At 40.2% G+C, this 19769-nt stretch overlaps 1 protein-coding gene across 1 annotated transcript in view; it reads right to left on the minus strand.

Moving 5' to 3' along the window:
* Positions 1–19769, minus strand: part of LOC126088424 (uncharacterized) — a 471147-nt gene that overhangs the window by 18673 nt on the left and 432705 nt on the right. The window contains exons 7-9 of the mRNA XM_049906567.1: positions 19232–19460; positions 3314–3421; positions 2998–3259 (exon numbers count right to left, since the gene is read on the minus strand). Of these exons, the coding sequence (XP_049762524.1) occupies positions 2998–3259; positions 3314–3421; positions 19232–19460 (599 nt within the window). The remainder of the gene's footprint in view (positions 1–2997; positions 3260–3313; positions 3422–19231; positions 19461–19769) is intronic.

The following is a 19769-nucleotide window of genomic DNA, read 5'->3' on the forward strand; positions in this document are numbered from 1 at the left end:
ATGATAATTCCACTGGACTGCATTGGAGAAGTTTCAGAGCCTGATGCACTCCCCCCTCCTGCAGGCACAACTGTCATCTGCTTCCCTGTTATAAATTCCTGAGTAATGCAGGTTGTTTGAAGTCATGCATTGCCTTGATGGGGTACTCAGTTGTTTGTACACAATTCCTATAGACATTTTGTCCTCACGTCCAGCCTTAAACATCTTAGAACACTGTAACAGAACTTTTTACTGATTTCATGGAAGGACAAATTCTTTTTTAACAATCAATTCCAACCTAGACTGTCCACTGTTTCAAGTAAAGATGATGTATACCTGAGCCATCACATCTGATTATTGTCCCATTTTGTTTCCTAATTAATGTTAACCGGAGCAAAAGAATTTTTGTTAGTTATTTAATCCTTTGGATTTTACGTCTGTTTCCATACTAGACAAAGAAATTTCAAACGAAAATGCAAATACTAGGTTCAATACGTGCAACAAACAATGAGTTGCATATTTTTAAGAAAGTTCAGAACGTAAACAGAAGACCAGTAAATCTGTTGTGTGTCACTAACACTTAGGCGAGATATGCATATGTCATCTGTTAGCTGTCAAGCACAGATACTGTCAGTGCTTCATACTTGGGTAATACAACTGTCCACAGAGGTGACAAGCCATGAGATACCTCCTAAAATCATGTTGAACCTCCTTTTGCCCAGCATAGTGCAACAATATGTGGCATGGCCGTGACAAGTCACTGGAAGACCCAAGCAAAAATATTGAGTCATGCTGTCTCTGCAGCTATCCATAATTATGAAAGTGTTGCCTGTGCAGGAATTTTGGGCGTGATCTGACTTCCCAATTATGTCCCATAAATTTTCAATGAGATCCGTGTCAGGCAGTCTGGGTGGTCAAATCATTCACTCAAACTTTGCATAATGTTCTTCAAACAAGTCACAAAGAACTGTGGCCCAGTGACATATTTGGGAACATGAAGTTCATGAATGAATGAATGAATGCAGGTGGTCTCCAAGCAGCATAACATAACCATTTCCAGTCAATGACTAGTACAGATAGACCAGATGACCCAGTTCATTCTATGTAAACACAGCCCACACTATTACGAAGCCACTTTCACAGTGCCTTGTTGACAACTCGCGGGTCCATGACTTTGTGGGGACTGTGCCACAGTCTTAACACTACCATCTACATCTACATTTATACTCCGCAAGCCACCCAACGGTGTGTGGCGGAGGGCACTTTACGTGCCACTGTCATTTTCTCCCTTTCTTGTTCCAGTCGTGTACGGTTTGCTTGAAGAACAACTGCCGGAAAGCCTCCGTGCGCGCTCGAATCTCTCTAATTTTACATTCGTGATCTCCTTGGAAAGTATAAGTATAGGGAAGCAATATATTCGATACCTCATCCAGAAACGCACCCTCTTGAAACCTGGACAGCAAGCTACACCGCGATGCACAGCACCTCTCTTGCAGAGTCTGCCACTTGAGTTTGCTAAACATTTCCGTAACGCTATCACGCTTACCAAATAACCCTGTACCAAACGCGCCACTCTTCTTTGGATCTTCTCTTCTTGGATACGGATCCCACACTGATGAGCAATACTCAAGTATAGGTCGAACGAGTGTTTTGTAAGCCACCTCCTTTGTTGATAGACTATATTTTTTAAGGACTCTCCCAATGAATTTCAACCTGGAACACGCATTACCGACAATTAATTTTATATGATCATTCCACTTCAAATCGTTCCGCATGCGTACTCCCAGATATTTTACAGAAGTAACTGCTACCAGTGTTTGTTCCGCTATCATATTATCATACAATAAAGGATCCTTCTTTCTATGTATTCACAATACATTACATTTGTCTATGTTAAGGGTCAGTTGCCACTCCCTGCACCAAGTGCCTATCCGCTGAAGATCTTCCTGCATTTCGCTGCAATTTTCTAACGCTGCAACTTCTCTGTATACTACAGCGTCATTCGCGAAAAGCAGCACGGAACTTCTGACACTATCAACTAGGTCATTTATATACATTTTGAAAAGCAATGGTCCCATAACACTCCCCTGTGGCACGCCAGAGGTTACTTTAATGTCTGTAGACGTCTCTCCATTGAGAACAACATGCTGTGCTCTGTTTGCTAAAAACTCTTCAATCCAGCCACACAGCTGGTCTGATATTCCGTATGCTCTTACTTTGCACACACTGTACAAAATATTCGTGTGTCTACCTGCATCTATTGATACAGCAGAAAGAAGTTTCTCAACACTGCAGCGTACAATGACATGTCTGAGGTCGACAATGAAGGTGTTGATTGTCCTATTGATAATTTCATTAACCAATTTGCCAGGAAGAATAGAATAGAATTTGAGGAAGAGAACCACAATTGTAACTTTTTTGTATCGTAAGATGGCATTGTCTTGTATGTGTGTATAGTCAGTTTAAATAAAACTTTCTTAAACTCTGCATGTGACTTTATTATTTTTTATTGTGGTAAATGTAAACTTGAGGTTTTTCTGTATCTGCCACTGCTGACAACTTAGGCAAATGCCGCAGCTCTCGGTCGTTAGGTGAAGACCGTCAGTCACTGCACTGTCCGTGGTGAGAGGCAATGCCTGAAACCTGGTATTACACTCTTCACACTTAGAATCTCGGAATACTGAACTGCCTAACCATTTCAGAAATGGAATGCCCCACGTGTGTAGTTCCAACTACCATTCCACATTCGAATTCTGGTAATTCCCGTCATAATCACGTCAGAAACCATTTCACATTAATCACCTCAGTGCAAATGACAGCTTTGCCAATGCACTGCCCTTTTGTATGTTATGTACGCGATATTGCTGCCATCTACTCGTGGGTATATCATTATCCCTCAGTGTACAGATGGATAAGATATAGACAGATGGCTTAAGAGCGGCAATATGACGTTTGCCGACACCCCTCCAATAGGAAGAACGTTAAGTGTTAGAAAACAGCGCAGATATAGAGTACCACTACCTTGCCGCGGCCGGTGCTGGAGTCGTCGGAAGCGGTGGAGACTCGCACGCCAGAGTCGCGCGACCCCGAGTGCGTGCGCAGCAGGACGGCGGCAGCGCGCTGTGGGGAGCCGGCGAGCCTGTCGTCGGCTGCCCAGCAGCAGTGCAGGTCGCTCTCGCTACGGCTGAGCCGGCGGCTGGCGGCGCGCAGGCCCGCGCACACAGCGGACTGTGCCACCAGTGGGCCGGCCATAGAGGCGGCGGTGGATGCGGGCGCGGTGGCAGCAGCCGGCAGAGAAGGCGGTGCAGACGGCGGCGTGGGCAGCGGCGAGGACAGCAGGCGCTGCGGCGGCCGCCAGCCGCGAGAAACGACGCGCTGCACCAGCCGTGGTGCGCGCCACCCGCACCACAGCACCAGCTGTCCCGCGCCCGCACAGAAGGCGCTGCATTCGACACACGCAAAGTCAGCCCTCATTAAGACTAGACTTCAGCAGAACATAACAGCATAAAATGGTGATGTGATACAAATCATCGCTATATAGAACAACAATTAAGGAACTGTCGTTAACAAACTTCTGATATTTGGAAACTTCCACCGAAAAGACTTCGTTCGCCTAGTGAGAATGCTTTGCATCAAAGTGTGTTTCTAAGACAGCCAGGCACTGAAGTTACCACAGAGAACTCTCGAGTTTTACGAGCATGAGAAAGAATACGCAAGAGTTCACAAACGGCTATCAATTCCTGCTGGTAAAGTTGTGGAATGAACATCTAAAAATCTTGGAATACGTGCACGAACAGTAATAAGCAAGCGAGTGTTATTACAAAAGTTGAAAGTATGAAAGGGGTATGAGGTGGCTGGTTTTTGAGTTTTTGGAGTAGTAATTTCTGGAGGGGATTGTGCTGATGATGTATTGGTAGGGTCGTACCAAATCGTACAAAGGAATTGTTGACATCTTTAATAGAAGAATATGGAAGAAGGTTCCACATTCATGTCGGATGGGATTGCTTCGTACAAGGAGTTGGGTGAAAGGGGTTATCATCATTTGGTCATGAATCACAAATCCAGTTTAAAGATTACAAGATTGGGGCATGTACCAATACTATCGAGTGGTACTGGAGGGCTGTAAAATCAGTTGTCAGGCAGGGAAAGAGAAGGATTTCAGTGTTGCAAGGCCATTTTGATGAATACTGTTGGAAGAAGAGTATTCCTAATGGTTATTGTGTATTTCTCGTATTTATGAAAATATTCAGCAAAATGTACAAGTCTTGTTTTCTTAACTAGGTGTTGGTGGATCTTATTTTTTTTCTTGTTTTACGTTGTGTTTTTTTCTGTTACTGTACTGTGGGTTTGCTACTTTTCTGGTTTCTCTGGGAGGAGGTTTTTCTGTCGTTTAATATTTTTTGGTTATAATGGTGGGGTGAGGGGTGTTGCTGTGTCTTGTGCAGTGGGGGGGGGGGGGGGAGGGTTATGTGATTGACTTGTGATATCATTTTTTTTTATTATTTTAAAATTTTGCGGGTGGTAGGGAAGAACTGATTTGGGTGGTGCCTCTTTCGTGCCTGGCAGTTTGTATTTCCTATTAATTTTTTGATTAGTTATTCTGAATTTTGCGTATTTCGTTGTAGTCTGACTTCCTAACATTATTACTTCTTCAGGGTGTATACGTGGACAAGGAAAAAAAATTCCCGGATTTCCCGGTTAAAAACACATTATTTCCCAGGTGAAAATACACTTTTTCCATGTTAAGTGACAGTACACTCTTATTGGGCACTGTAAAACTCGTCAATCTTTTGAATGTTTATGGTTTTATATACCGGAGTAGAATTTCCCGGCACTTTAGAAAACGAAACTTAGGAGGGAGGAAAAACACGTTTTGAAAGTCCTTTGATGTGCAGAAACACGTACGCTGCATATTTTCGTATTATGAAGGTATAAATTCGAATTCCACCGAACAATGCAATGCACTGAAATCGATATTGCGATGCGCTTTTGTAAGCCAATCATAGATCATGTCACGTGATCTCGCCAGCTGATGACAGTACAGGACAGATGATGTAGTCAAATGGTTCAAATGGCTCTGAGCACTATGCAACTTAACTTCTGAGGTCATCAGTCGCCTAAAACTTGGAACTAATTAAACCTAACTAACCTAAGGACATTACACACATCCATACCCGAGGCAGGATTCGAAGCTGCGACCGTAGTGGTCGCTCGGTTGCAGACTCTAGCGTATAGAACCGGGCTGCCACTCCGGCCGGCCGTGATGTAGTTAGCCAATAGCAAGATCACTGTTACGTAGCGCGCTTGTTACACTTTTAAGATAAATCACATAAATTTGCCAGTAAAATTTTTAATAACGACGTAAATGTCTAATCTTCTGGGCTCGAAATTCTATTAAATGGTCGTCCTCAAAGATTTGATTTTTAAATGACGGTTAAACGCTTTGTGATTTAAGAAATTCATCATACATTCTCGCACATAGCTCATCTTACGTAGAAGGAAATCTGCTTTCTCAAACCACCATTCGCAATATTTTCAAGCGACCTGTTAGAAATACGTTCGTTTCAGCAGTTGCAAGAGAGCGCCAGATAACAAGCATCATCGCGCTTGGGCAGCTACGATGACGCAGGAAGCCCTATGTTCGTACGTGTAAGATATTAAAAGATCTTAAATTATGTCATAAAAGAAACAAGACATCAGAGGATACTTCAAGAGCGTTGGAATTTCGTGAACCATACCAAAACGCATAATTCGGCTTAAAATGCACATTCGTATGTAAATTTTCTTGGAGTACCAGTACTGTATTATCTCATGTTTGGTCCTTTATTATGGCATAATGCCATACGTGCACTTGAAATGCAGCGAACAGTTGAAACTAGTAAATAGTGTGAAATTAAACACTTCATTTCAAATAAATTGACTGCCTCAACAAAAAAGATTAATGAAAGCCAAATCTCTTTAGCAAACCGGCAAAAATAACTTCATTGCTCTGTAAGGCGATCAATGTTTGACTGTCAGAAAGGTGGAAATAAAATCTAAAACTAATAACATATTTTAGCCTTCCGTAATTACGCGAACGTATTTTTATTCATTTGATAGCTCCCGGCCACAAAAATCCGTTTTGTTATCATTTAACGTGAGAGCAATAAACAAAGAGGAAACAACAAAAATCACTAAATGCAAACACAGGCCACGTGGAATGACCCACCTCCCCACTACAACTCAGACTGCTCTGTGCACCAGCCCCAGATTTACTAATTTCCGAACCGGGGCAAAGTTAAGTAAAAATTAATATATATTAATGACTTGCCATTCTATATTCATGAAGAGGCAAAGTTAGTTCTCTTTGCTGATGATACAAGTATAGTAATCACACCTGACAAACAAGACTTAACTGATGAAATTGTCAATACTGTCTTTCAGAAAATAACTAAGTGGTTCCTTGTAAACGGACTCTCACTGAATTTTGATAAGACACAGTACATACAGTTCCGTACAGTGAATGGTATGACACCATTAATAAATATAGACCTTAATCAGAAGCATATAGCTAAGGTAGAATATTCCAAATTTTTAGGTGTGTCCATTGATGAGAGATTAAATTGGAAGAAACACATTGATGATCTGCTGAAACGTTTGAGTTCAGCTACTTATGCAATAAGGGTCATTGCAAATTTTGGTGATAAACATCTTAGTAAATTAGCTTACTACGCCTATTTTCACTCGTTGCTTTCATATGGCATCATATTTTGGGGTAATTCATCACTGAGGAATAAAGTATTTATTGCACAAAAGCGTGTAATCAGAATAATAGCTGGAGTCCACCCAAGATCATCCTGCAGACATTTATTTAAGGATCTAGGGATATTCACAGTAGCTTCTCAGTATATATACTCTCTTATGAAATTTGTTATTAACAACCAAACACAATTCAAAAGTAATAGCAGTGTGCATAACTACAATACTAGGAGAAAGGATGATCTTCACTATTCAAGATTAAATCTAACTTTGGCACAGAAAGGGGTGAATTATAGTGCCACTAAAGTCTTTGGTCACTTACCAAATAGTATCAAAAGTCTGACAGATAACCAACAAGTATTTAAGAAGAAATTAAAAGAATTTCTGAATGACAACTCCTTCTACTCCATAGAGGAATTTTTAGATATAAATTAAAAAAATATTAATAAAAAAATAAAAAAAATAAAAAACAAAAAAATGAAAAAGTTGTTATAGTAACTTAAATATATTGTTAAATTAACTTAATTATGTCTTGTATTGGAAAATTTGACTCGTTCCACATCATTACGAAATATCGTATTCATGATCCATGGAACTAGTATTAATCTAATCTAATCTAATCTGTCGTCCAGGCACACTTCTGTAACCAGAAGCGGGGTAAGGTACTACTCGTACGCGACTTAACTGCGCAAGAGCCCTCCCGCGACTACTGAAACGAATCTAATTTAAACAGTTGTCACGCCACGCCCATCGGAGGCAATTTGTTGTTACAAAGCATTGCATAGTCTTCCTAAACCCTTTGACACACTTTGCTGTTGGCAGACGCTTGTATGAGCACTGTTTTATTTGTTGTATCGGCGGCGTATTTCCTTTGCAACTTAAGTTTTATTTTCGTTTTTTTTTCTCTCTCGTTCATGTTTTGTTGCTGCAGTATCATTCTGCAGTAGCGGGATACAGTAATATCCTTTGTTAGAGTATTGGTTCTTACCAGTCAAAATCACAAATTAACTGAAAACTAAAGCAATGAAAAACGCCCGGAATTCTAAACAATTCCCGGTTTTCTCCCGGAAGAAAAAATTCCCGGGATTTTCCCGGATCTCCCGGTTGTCACGGGTCGTATACATCCTGTTATTGTTATGTCCTTATCTTATTCTTCTTGTCAGCCTAAATCTTTCACTCCTTGGGAAGTTCGTATGTGGTAAGCTTCTTTTTATGTAGCCACTGTTATGTTTTCCTTTTCGATGTTTTTACTATACTTAATTTAACTTTCATTCTTGATGTATCAATTTTAGTGAGTGTTATTTTGGAACAACTGTAGGTGGTGTCACTGTCGTGTAGTATAGTTATCGGTTCCAAGGTTTGGTCATTTTTGCGTTTTATTTTTTTAAGTGTGCAATAATGTTTGTAAAGATTTTCATTTTTTGAAAGTCTAGTCGGACTCTGTAGTTTACTAACAAGATCGTTTTTTAAGCACGTTTCTCATGTGTTATAAGATTTTTGCACTTGTAATTGCTCTTTGTACTACCGCGAAACATTAATATTGGTAACTAGAAATGACAGCCTATATAGGTTACTTCAAGTTACCTATCCCAACTATTCGATGGTTCATAACTTAGATCGTTTTTGCAGTGTGTGTAGAAAATATAATACAATATTTGCACTCGTAATTGCTCTCTGAAGTTTTGCGAAAAAGTTGGTAATAATGGAATCGGTAACTAGAAATGACCTATATATCAGGTGAATTCTAGTTACCTATTCCATCTATTCGAAAATTCATTAACTGGGTCTTTATTTTTCCGGCAGTTATCTTAAATGTAATAACATTTTTCGGCTCGTAATTGCCGTCTGATTGCTGCGAAACAACTACAAGCATTTGAATCGATAACTAGAATTGACCTACGTTATAGGTCAGTTCTAGTTACCGATTCCACCTATTCGCTATTTCATTAATTATATCGTTTTTCCAGGTCCTGTGTTAAATATAATACCATTTCTGCACTCGTGGCTGCTCTTTGAACTTCTACAGTGAAGTTTATAATATTGGAATTGGTACCTAGAATTGACCTCTTATATGGGTCAATTCTAGTTACCGATTCAAATATTTGTTAATTTTTAATTGGTTTCCGTTACTTGAGTTGCTGCTTTGTTTAGGATTTACGGCGTTCATTTCTCCATATTTTATGTTAGTAATTCGTGTTTGTTACAATTCGCTTTATTTTTCCGTTGTTCTGTTCTGATTTAATTTCTCCCCTCCCAAAACCCCAACTTTCCTGCGCTTCTCCCGTTTGAATCAATAACAGAATTAACGTAATTTTGCAACAGGACGATTTCAACAAGCACTATACTGTAATACAGTTCGTGGTCCTCTGTACCCTGCAATCGCATAAATTATAATAATAATTCTAATTATATACAAATTTTTTTACACTCCTCTTCGTATTTATTTCGGTTATCTTCAGCTCGTTTACATGTAATTCGTGCGTAAATTATAATCGCGTTAAATGTATTAATTTATCGCATGCTATGTTCGTTTACGTGTATGATCCGTTCCCTTCATAGATTGCCGATATGCAGCATCTTAGCCTTACGTATGACGTCATTGATCAAAGCCAACGAATAGAATCGGACACTAGAACTTATCCCGCGTTTCCATACGCCTGAGTTGGAGACACTACTTACGCGACTTTCAAGATGGCTACACGAGAAATTATTTGTACGACAGTTGTGCACATTAACGTTGACAAACAAAAAAACTGACCCACAAATGTTGGGCATGGAAATGAGAATCTTGTAGGAAACTAACACGCTGACATGGGAGTTATATCTGCTAAAGACTACATTTCGTTCGAAAATTATTTTCAGTGAGTAAAGACAATTTCGAAATCTTTTTGAACCCTATTTCTGGCTCTGTACAAAAGCCTGATAAATGTTATGACAGATAACGGGCCAGCTCGCATTAAATTACAATTAACATTGACATACCTGACAATTGGCGCGTCACTGCAATATATGTATTGAATTCTGAAAAGCATTGTTTCTAAATTTTTGTTCTATTTACAGTACACTGAAGATACATCATAAAGTAAGGTTTTTGTCTCGACAGTTCAGCTTTGTTCTTATTTTCAGAGTTCGTCCAGTTTCTAAGAGGTCACAGATGCTGTAAATACATGTGTGTTTTACTGGCACAATACTTTAACACTGTTATATTTACAGACGGTTTTAGGGGAGGCCTTTACAGTATTGACTGTTAAAAGTGATAAGGAGCCGCTGAATGCTAGGATGACATCCGTATTTTTTTTTTTTTTTTTACAACTTTAGAAAGTATGTATTTACTTAGTTGAGCGATTCTAGATTACGCTGTCGAACGAACCAGAGCAGAATGAGAGCTGATCCACGTACCTGAAGTTGCTGAAACCTGCAGGCGATGGTGGGGCAAGCGACATCGTGCAAGGAAGTTCAACACCTTTTGACTTTCGTAACTTACGCGTCAGTTGGCATGACTGTGAAAAAGTAGTGTTTTCCGCACGTAAACTGACTTACGCGAGTAGTGTAGGAAGAGCACACATGTAAGCAATTCGCGTCTGGGGAAACCCAGCTGTGCTTGCGTATGAATCAGCCTCCAACCACTTCGAGTGGGTCAGTGACGTTAATAATATATTGATTGTGCTGAATGTGAAGTTTTAAAATCTCACCTTCCATCACCATTAGAAACACAGTTACTGCTTGCAGTTCTCTGTCTCCAACGTGAGAATCACTATAATCACCTTTGCTGTCACTGCCTACGCTACCTAAACTTATTATTATTTTATCTATTTCATTATTGAAAGAGATTTCTTGCTACATATATTCTCGCTCAGTTCTTTTTAACATGTTCGCACAACGGAATCCAATCTTTTTTATTCACTGAATTAAGTTTCTCGTTGCACAAATGTTACGTTGCAAAGAACGTTCCAAGAAGCTACCCAAACTTTCACAATAGAACAAATATTCTCTGTTTGGTTTAATTCTGGGTGGTAAGGAGCAAGGCGTAACGCAACGTGACCAGAAATTTGTAGGTCATCAATGGATTACTCTATGGTCCTTGGCTCGGTTCTTCGAACGAGCTCATACAAAATAAGTTTCAGCAAGTCATCCGAAATGGAATGTTTTCCGTTGTTATCCACTTTCTGATATCCTCTTTTAGTAGAATTACACGTTGGACCTTTATTTTAACGCTGTGATACGGAGCATTGTTAATAATTAGTAAGTGTTTAAGTTTTAAATTGGGAATCACCTTTTCTGTCAACCATTTTTTGGTAACTGCGGTAGTTCTTGTGATTGTAATTATCTCCCGTTGCTTGGTTTGACTTCCACATGACAAGCCCATTAGGAAATTTCGCTATTTTTACCGCCTGCATGAGTTGTTAATAGGTGTCGTCCCTTTTCTATTGGTTTGAAGAAACCGAGTTGTATTTTCGTTCCACGTTTTCCCAATTACGTGTGATGATAAAATGAAAAGTTTCATCGACGTAAAAATATATTTGTTTCCCTAATTTTCTTTATTGCTTCAAATAAGCAATTCTTTTTTCCCGGACGTCACTTCTCTCTGACAGTATGATTACCTTTTTCCAGCGGAAACCTAATTTCTTTGATAACCTTCTTACACTAGTATCGTTACCTTGAAAGTCTATACCCTCTTCCAGCTTCTGTTTAATTCCTTCCACTGTTAGCACTCGTTTTTCGGACACACAAAAGTTGTGAACAATCCTCCTAACAACAGCCTCATCAAAACTATAGAAGAATATAACTGTTTTGTGTTTCCGTTTTTTATCCGGAGTTACAAATTTCCTTTCTCCGCCAGATTCCCATAACCTGCTTTCCCTTTTAATTTTCTGGATAGCACTATGCAACTCGTCTGTGGCCACTTGGACTCTCAGTTGATCTTGCTGCACTGAAATGTCCATTCCCTGAAAGGACTCATCTTCTGTAAACATTAAAACTGACTATTCTGTTTTATGCCTTTCAATTCCGAAGTAATAATTAGCGGCAATCTGAAGTCACTGTGCGCAACACGGAAAAACACACAACAGGCACACACGGGAAACTTGTGTTGTTGTTGTTGTTGTTGTTGTTGTTGCTGTCTTCACTCTGAAGACTGGTTAGATCCAGCTCGTCATGCTTCTCTATCCTATGCAGTCTTCTTCATCTCCGAATAACTACTACAACTTATATCCTGAATTTGCTTAACGTATTCATCGTTATCAAACGATCCCTTCTCTTGTCAGGTTGTGCCACAACTTTCTTTTCTCCCATATTCTGCTCTGTACCTCCTCATTAGTTACGTAATCTACCAATCTAATCTTCAGCATTATTCTGTAACACCACATTTTGAAAGCATGTATTCTCATCTTACCTAAACTGTTTATCGTCCATGTTTCACTTCCACACATGGATACACACCAGATAAATCCTAGAGTAATACGTAACTCTACACTGAAGCGCCAAAGAAACTGGTACTGGCATGAGTATTCAAATACAGAGATACGTAAACAGGCAGAACACAGCGCTGCAATCGGCACTGTCTAAATAAGACAAGTGCCTGGCGCAGTTGTTAGATCGGTATCTGCTGCTACAATGGCAGGTTATTAAAATTTAAGTGAGTTTGAATGCGTTGTTATAGTCAGCACATGAGCGATGGGACACAGCATTTCCGAGGTAGCGATGAAGTGGCGATTTTCCCGTACAACCATTTCACGAATGCACCGTGATTGTCAGGAATCCAGTAAAATATCAAATCTCCGACACTGCTGTGGCCGGGAAAAGATCCTGCAAGAACGGGACTGAAGACGACTGAAGAGAATTGTCCAACTTGACAAAAGTGCAACCCTTCCGCAAACTGCTGCAGATTTCATCGCTGGGCCATCAAAAAGCGTCAGCATGCGAACCATTCACTGAAATATCATCGATATGGGCTTTCGAAGCCGAAGGCCCACTCACGTACCCATGATGACTGCACAACACAAAGCTATATGCCTCGCCTGAACCCGTCAATACCGACATTGGACTATTGATGACTGAAAACATGTTGCCTGGTCAGACGAGTCTCGTTTCAAATTGTATCAAGTGGATGGACATATACAAAGTCAGCAACATGCGACTGTGGCCTCATCTGCTAATGTCAAATGTTAATTTATTCTCACTGAGCTGACTCCTATTGTATCAATCGATTTTGTTCTATGTGGCTTCTTAACTGTTGAAACTTCCTGACAGATGAAAACTGTATGCTGGTGCTGGATTGGGACTCGAACCTGAGGCCTTTGCCTTTCACAGCCAAGGAGATAAGGCACTGGCAGAAGTATAGTTGTGATAACTGGTTGTGAGTCATATTTAGGTACTTCAGTTGGTAGAGCACTTGTTCGTGAAAGGCAAAGGCATCAGGTTCCAGACCTGGCCTGTCATGAAGTTTCGATCTGACAGGAGGTTTCACAGCAGAGCACATTCTGCTGCACAATGGAAATTCATTTTGGATTTTGTTGTTTGCTTTATTTTTGCGACAGATTGCAAAGGGTGGGACATGAGGTCCTGGTATTTTTCCTGTAAGTGTTCTCCCACAATAACTCCAATTTCATTGTTCAGGTGCTAAAATACACAGCAGACAACTCTCGCAACACATGCAGTTTTGGCACTTACAAATAAGCAAAAACAACCACTTGTGACAAGCAAGACAGTACAGAAACAAAACATCAGGGGCACTGCAGTAGACTCACTTGCCATGAGTAGTCTATTTAGACAAGAAAGTTGCTCATGTAAAAGAGGCTTAATTTCAAATTTGTGATACTTTGGAATAGTTCTTATCGCAAAGCCTTACTATGGTAGACATCTTTTCAATCAGGCTCATTTACTGTAAAATGTTTAAGGCATCCTTGCCTTCCGACTCGCTTCACTTTTGACAAGGACAAACTTAAGGATTATTGTTTTTCACAAGCACACAAATTCAAAACCTGATCATTTCACTTGCATGATGAGTTCCATTAAATCCTATCTATTTCATCACTTGAAAGTGCATTAAAGTGTAATAGAGTAATCAATATGAGTGTTAGGAGTAAATATAGATCATTAAATTTAGAAGATTGAAGGAGAATTATTTATGAAATCAAAGCTAGTGCTTCTGCCCAGGAAGTTATGATGGTGTTTGACACTGTTAAGTCATATTTTTATGACATTAAGAAAAATAGCAATGTACGTTGGGACTTTGTGATAAAACATGGCAAACTAGAAGGAAAACAAAAACCTACATCTGGACCAAAACTGACCACTACTGGTGATGCTGTGTACACTTGGTACAGGCAACAAAACACTGCCGGAGTTACTGTAATAGAAGTAAAACTTTGACAGAAATATTTGTAGGGAAGTTAGACCAGACAGGTATCAAGACTAGTAACGGATGGCTGTTCAGATTCTGTAACTGGCACATCTCTAACAGAAAACTGTGTTCCCTGAAAATCACAGGCACCAGGAAAGAGTTCAACACCTGGATCCAAAGTGAATAAAGAACGAAATCACTGGTCTTTTGTGCTCTAATGCTGATGGCTCAACCCATTCAGAAACATTCCTAATTGGGGAACCTCTAAATCCTAGGGCAATCAAAAATATTATACAGCATCTCCAAGCAATGTTTGTAACAACTTCAATAATTAATTTGTTAAGTCATATTGTTCATTACTGTGGTAACATTATATTAGTTTTTAAAGTCAATAACCTGTACAGTACTCACATGAAATTACAGTTCATCTAGTTTTCATTTAATCACTACCTACATGGTATATTATATTCCTATTTATAGTTTTAGGTAGCTGTTTTAGAAAATATTTTTGTAGTTTAGACTTTCAATCATTTGGAGTATGACTCATCCCAACTAGTCCAAATCCACAAGTTTTGCTGTACACTCACATTGGACTTCATTTGACAGTAACGACAAAAAATCCCACACATGTATTTCAAATCAGTCTGCAAATTGATTGTTGCTGAACTTCAATAAAACACAATCCATTCAAATCAGTACTGCACAAGATCTGGCCATGTTGTAAGAGATAATGCACAAGGGTAAATCAGTAAATGAAACTGAATGTATCGGGAAGTTCTCACACTCATCTCTTCAAATCTTAACACAAGGCACACTTTATCCAAACCAGACAAATGATGTATCTTTCAAAAACGCATTTTACAAAATTTGGTTAATACAGTCATTAACATAAGTCCAGATGTGTGATTTTATTAGCAGATAAAGTGTTACAGATACCATCAAAGTTGGACAAGTGTTTTCAAAATATATTTCCTGTTTCTTCACTTCAAGAAGTACTTTTGTGAATGGTCAAGAGTAAGCCCCCCCCCCCCCCCCCCAAAACCAGAATTTACTTTACATTACTGGTGTAAGGACAAATTTATCTCTTGTGAATACTTTCCTAGCTTTATTTCCATGCTCATTGTATACACAGGATTTTCATTTATGAGTGATATAATTTCAGATCATTAAATCAAAGAATTGGCATCTGCATACATATTGATAAAGGGAAAAATGTAATTTGCACATATTAATGAAGTATGATTATGATTTATGGTATCAAAGAACTCTGAAAATGACTATGTGAAAACTGCAAGACAGACAGAAAATAACCCATACCAATTGATAAATTTCAACCCTTAATATAAGCTGTGGAGTTGTTGCTGAGCATATCACTGCAAGCAAATGTGTCAGAACATGTAGACAAATCATATGTTTCATACTTTCACACTGAATTATTTTGCACCAGCAGGGAGGCAACCCAATGAACAGGCTTAGTAAAGGGGGCTGTTGCTGTGCCTTCCCAAGCAGCAGCAGCAACAACAGTGACTTCAATGAATTGCATGCTTGTACAAGGTCTGCTCAGAAAATTTGGGAGCTTTGTTCACAAAATTTTACTTTGCTTACCTTTTGCTTACTGTGCATGGTCTCCTTTGAATACTCTCCTCCAAAATTGATACACTGCTCCCAATGCTGTTTCTACTTGCAAAAGCAGTCTTGGTATGAAACTTCTTGGCAGATTAAAACTGTGTGCCAGACCGAGACTCAAACTCAGGACCTTTGCCTTTCGCGGGCAAGTGCTCTACCAACTGGGCTACCCACGCACGACTCTCACCCCATCCTCACAGCTCTAATTCCACCAGTACCTCGTCTCCTACCTTCCAAACTTCACAGAAGCTCTCCTGCGAACCTTGCAGAAATAGCACTCCTAGAAGAAAGGATTTCATTCTAGAAACATCCCCCAGGCTGGGGCTAAGCTATGTCTCCACAATATCCTTTCTTCCAGGAGTGCTAGTTCTGCAAGGTTCGCAGGAGAGCTTCTGTGAAGTTCGGAAGGTAGGAGACGAGGTACTGGCGGAAAAAGCTGTGAAGACGGGGCGTGAGTCATCCTTGGGTAGCTCAGTTGCTAGGACACTTGCCCACGAAAGGCAAAGGTCCCGAGTTTGAGTCTCGGTCCGGCACACAGTTTTAATCTGCCAGGAAGTTTCATATCAGCACATACTCCGCTGTAGAGTGAAAATTTCATTCTAGTCTTGGTATGTCTCTTGCTGGATTGCACAAAGCACTGCCTGCAAATTTTCTTTTATCTCATCTGTCATTGCAAATCTTCATCCATTTTACAGGTTTTCAACTTTGGAAATAAAAAAAAAAAGAAAATGGTCGGCAGGGCCATGTCTGGAGAGTACGGAGGATGAGGTAGCACAGCGATTTCGTTTTTTTGGTACACAGTCACACACCAACAGGGATGAATGTTATGCAGCTGTGTTATCATAATGCAAGAGTCATGAATTGTTTCGCCTCATTTCAGGCCATTTCCTTCTCATATTTTCTCACATGGGTCACAACACATCCCAATAGTGCCACTTTAACAGTTTGTCCCTGTGGCACAAATTCATGATGAACTAGTCCTTCAAAGTCAATGAAAACTATCAGCATGGCTTTGACATTTGACCTGACCTGACAAGTTTTTTGTGGTCTTGGAGAACCTTTCCTGATCCAATCTGAAGGTTGAACCTTAGTCTCGACATCTAACCATAGACCCATATCTCACCATTGCCAGTTACGACACTCTTGAGGAACATCTTGTTCTCATTTACATGATCTGAAAGCTCTTCACAGATTGCAACGCAAAGGTCTGTTTGGTCTTAACTCACGAGCCATAGGACAAACTAGGCAGCAACACTATGCATTCCAAGATGCTGCGTCAGTATTGCACGACATGATACAACTGAAATGTTAAACTCTTCTGCTATCTCTGGGTTGGGATGGGTTGTTTGGGGGTCATCAGTCTTATCGGATTAGGGAAGGACAGGGAAGGAAGTCGGCCGTGCCCCTTCAAAGGAACCATCCCAGCATTTGCCTCACTTGCCTGGAGCAATTTGGGAAATCATGGAAAACCGAAATCAGGATGGCCGGACACGGGACTGAACTGTCATCCTCCCAAATGCAAGTACAGTGAGCTAATCTGCTATCTCTCTGACAGTCAGTCTTCAATTGGCTTGCACAATTTTGTTGACATTCCTGACAAGAGCATCATCAGTAGATGTTGAAGGGCATCCTGAACAAGGTTCATCTTTAACTTTCATCCAGCCATTTTTAAACTGTGTGAACCATTCGTAACACTAAGTATGACTTAAGCACTCATCACCATGGGCTTCCTACATCATTTGATGTGTCTCTGTAAAGGTTTTCTGGAGTTTCATGCGCAATTTAATGCAGACGGGTTCGGGTTGCTCCTCTACCTTTGCTATCTTGAAATTCATAAACTGTGCAACACAACATTCTACTTAGTACAGCACTGAACAATAACAGACATACAACAATGAAACTTCCAGCAGTTACACATTAAACACAGGCATGTGCAGGGCTGCCAACCACATTTGGCTCCAACACACCATTGACATGAAATTACAAATGTTTCAGAATTTTTTGAACAGACCTCATATTGATGTTTGCTGCATAACAACTGGTACCCAAAGTGAGCTCCTGTAATACGAGTTAAACACTTTAAGAGATACTCTATCCACTGATGCGTGTCTGTTTTCTGTAGCCTTGTTTTCATGCAGTTGTCTTCTGAAGCCCTAGATGCACTTATAAATAATCCTGTCTTGAGAAGACACTATGAATTTTTTGGCTTACAATATTTTTATGTACTCTGAATAGCTATTTCTAGAGTAAGTTACATTCTTAAATTAATGAAATCAGTAGCAATAATGTAAGTATATAATTGTCATCAAAGATGAAAACATACGCTATCTGATCCGAAGTATCTGGATACCCCCACGTAATGCAGAATTGACCATTAGATGTCAGGAGAGGCAGATCTACCAAGATAAAAGGAGGTATGGAGCACTGTGTTATCAGTACTGAAGCAGTAACAGCAGAATGAAGCAGTCACGAGAACCCAATGACTTCCAACGTGAACACCACCGGATGTCACCTGAGTAACAAATCCATAAGGTGCATTTCAACCTTTTTAAAGCTGACTGTTGGTGATGTGATCGTGAATTAGAAACAGGAAGAAACAACCACATGTAGACCAGGTAGCAAAAAAAAAAAAAAAAAACTGTATGAAATTAGTGGAAGGAATCACTTGTGAGTTCCAGAGTGTTACCCGCTATGGAGATAGCACAGAGACTATTTGTAGGGAGTTAAAAAGAATGGGGTACAATGATCGAGCAGTTCCTCATAAGCCACACATTTCGGAAGTCAGTGCTAAACGATGCTTGAGGTGGTGTAAAGAGTGACACCACTGAACAGTGGACGACTGGACACAATTGATTTGGTGTGATTAATCACACCATACCCCATAGCAATCCAATGGAAGAGTCTGGGTTTGGCAAATGCCTGCAGATAGTTACCTGCAATCACATGTAGTGCCAACAGTGAAGTACAGAGATGGTGGTGTTACAGAACAGGAATGTTTATCATGGTTAGGGTGTGGTCCCCATATTGCACTTAAGAAAATGCTAAATTCACAAGGATATGAACACATTATGTACTATGCATAGTTGAGGAACAGTTCGTAGATGGTAACTATTTGTGTCAGCATTACAACGCACCCTTTCATAATGCAACATGCAGCATTTGCGAGGCAATAGTTTGTGGATAACAATGTTCCAGAACTGGACTGACCTGCCCAAAATCTAACCTGAACGCAATGCAGCATCTTTGGGACAAGTTAGAATGTCGACCTTGCTCCAGACGCCAGTGCCAAACATCACTACTTTCTCTGGTTTCAGCTCTTGAGGAAGAATGGGCCATTCCTCCACAGACATGCAGACAGCTCGCTGAAAGTGTCCCCAAGAGCCCAAGCCATCATAAAAGTGGACTGGATACATCTCTCATTAATGTGCACTAAAAAAGAGTTCTGGATACTTTTAAAAAGTAGTGTGCATTTATGAAGTAGTCCAATAGTACATAATCACTCTATTCTTGGAAACAATTATCTGATGGGAGATGGCTGAAACTCACCTGCTGGTATGTAGGACGCAGATGCGATTCTCGTCGCTAGGGTTGGTGGCGGCGGCCACATGGCACTGGTGCAGCTGACGCCAGTCGATGCGCATACGGACCTCCTCCAGGAAGGGGTCACGCAGCACCAGGTGTGTTGGTGTCACACTCAGCACGCCGTGGTAGCCTGCCAGGCCGGCAGCACGTGCGTGTGCATTGTCGATCAGTGACACCGCGAAGTCGCTCTCCCCTGCCACAGCCAGAGTAGTCTCCTAGCTAGACGAGCTACACTACTCAACTGTGTAAAAGCACTAACTTACTTACTTTCACTTGTTGTCAGCACAATGCCGTAGGGAAAGGGAAAGTGTCATCTCTGTGTAACTGTAGGAGGAATTGAACAGCATTTCTATTTGGTGTGACAAATGACAGTTTGCTCTAAATTCAGAAAAATTTAAGTTGACGGAGATGAGTAGGAAAAACAATCCTGTAATGTTCGAATACAGTATTAGTGTTCTGCTTCTTGACACAGTCACATTGATTAAATATCTAGGCATAACTG

The sequence above is a fragment of the Schistocerca cancellata genome, chromosome 6 (genome assembly GCF_023864275.1).
Source record: "Schistocerca cancellata isolate TAMUIC-IGC-003103 chromosome 6, iqSchCanc2.1, whole genome shotgun sequence".
Classification (NCBI taxonomy): domain Eukaryota; kingdom Metazoa; phylum Arthropoda; class Insecta; order Orthoptera; family Acrididae; genus Schistocerca; species Schistocerca cancellata.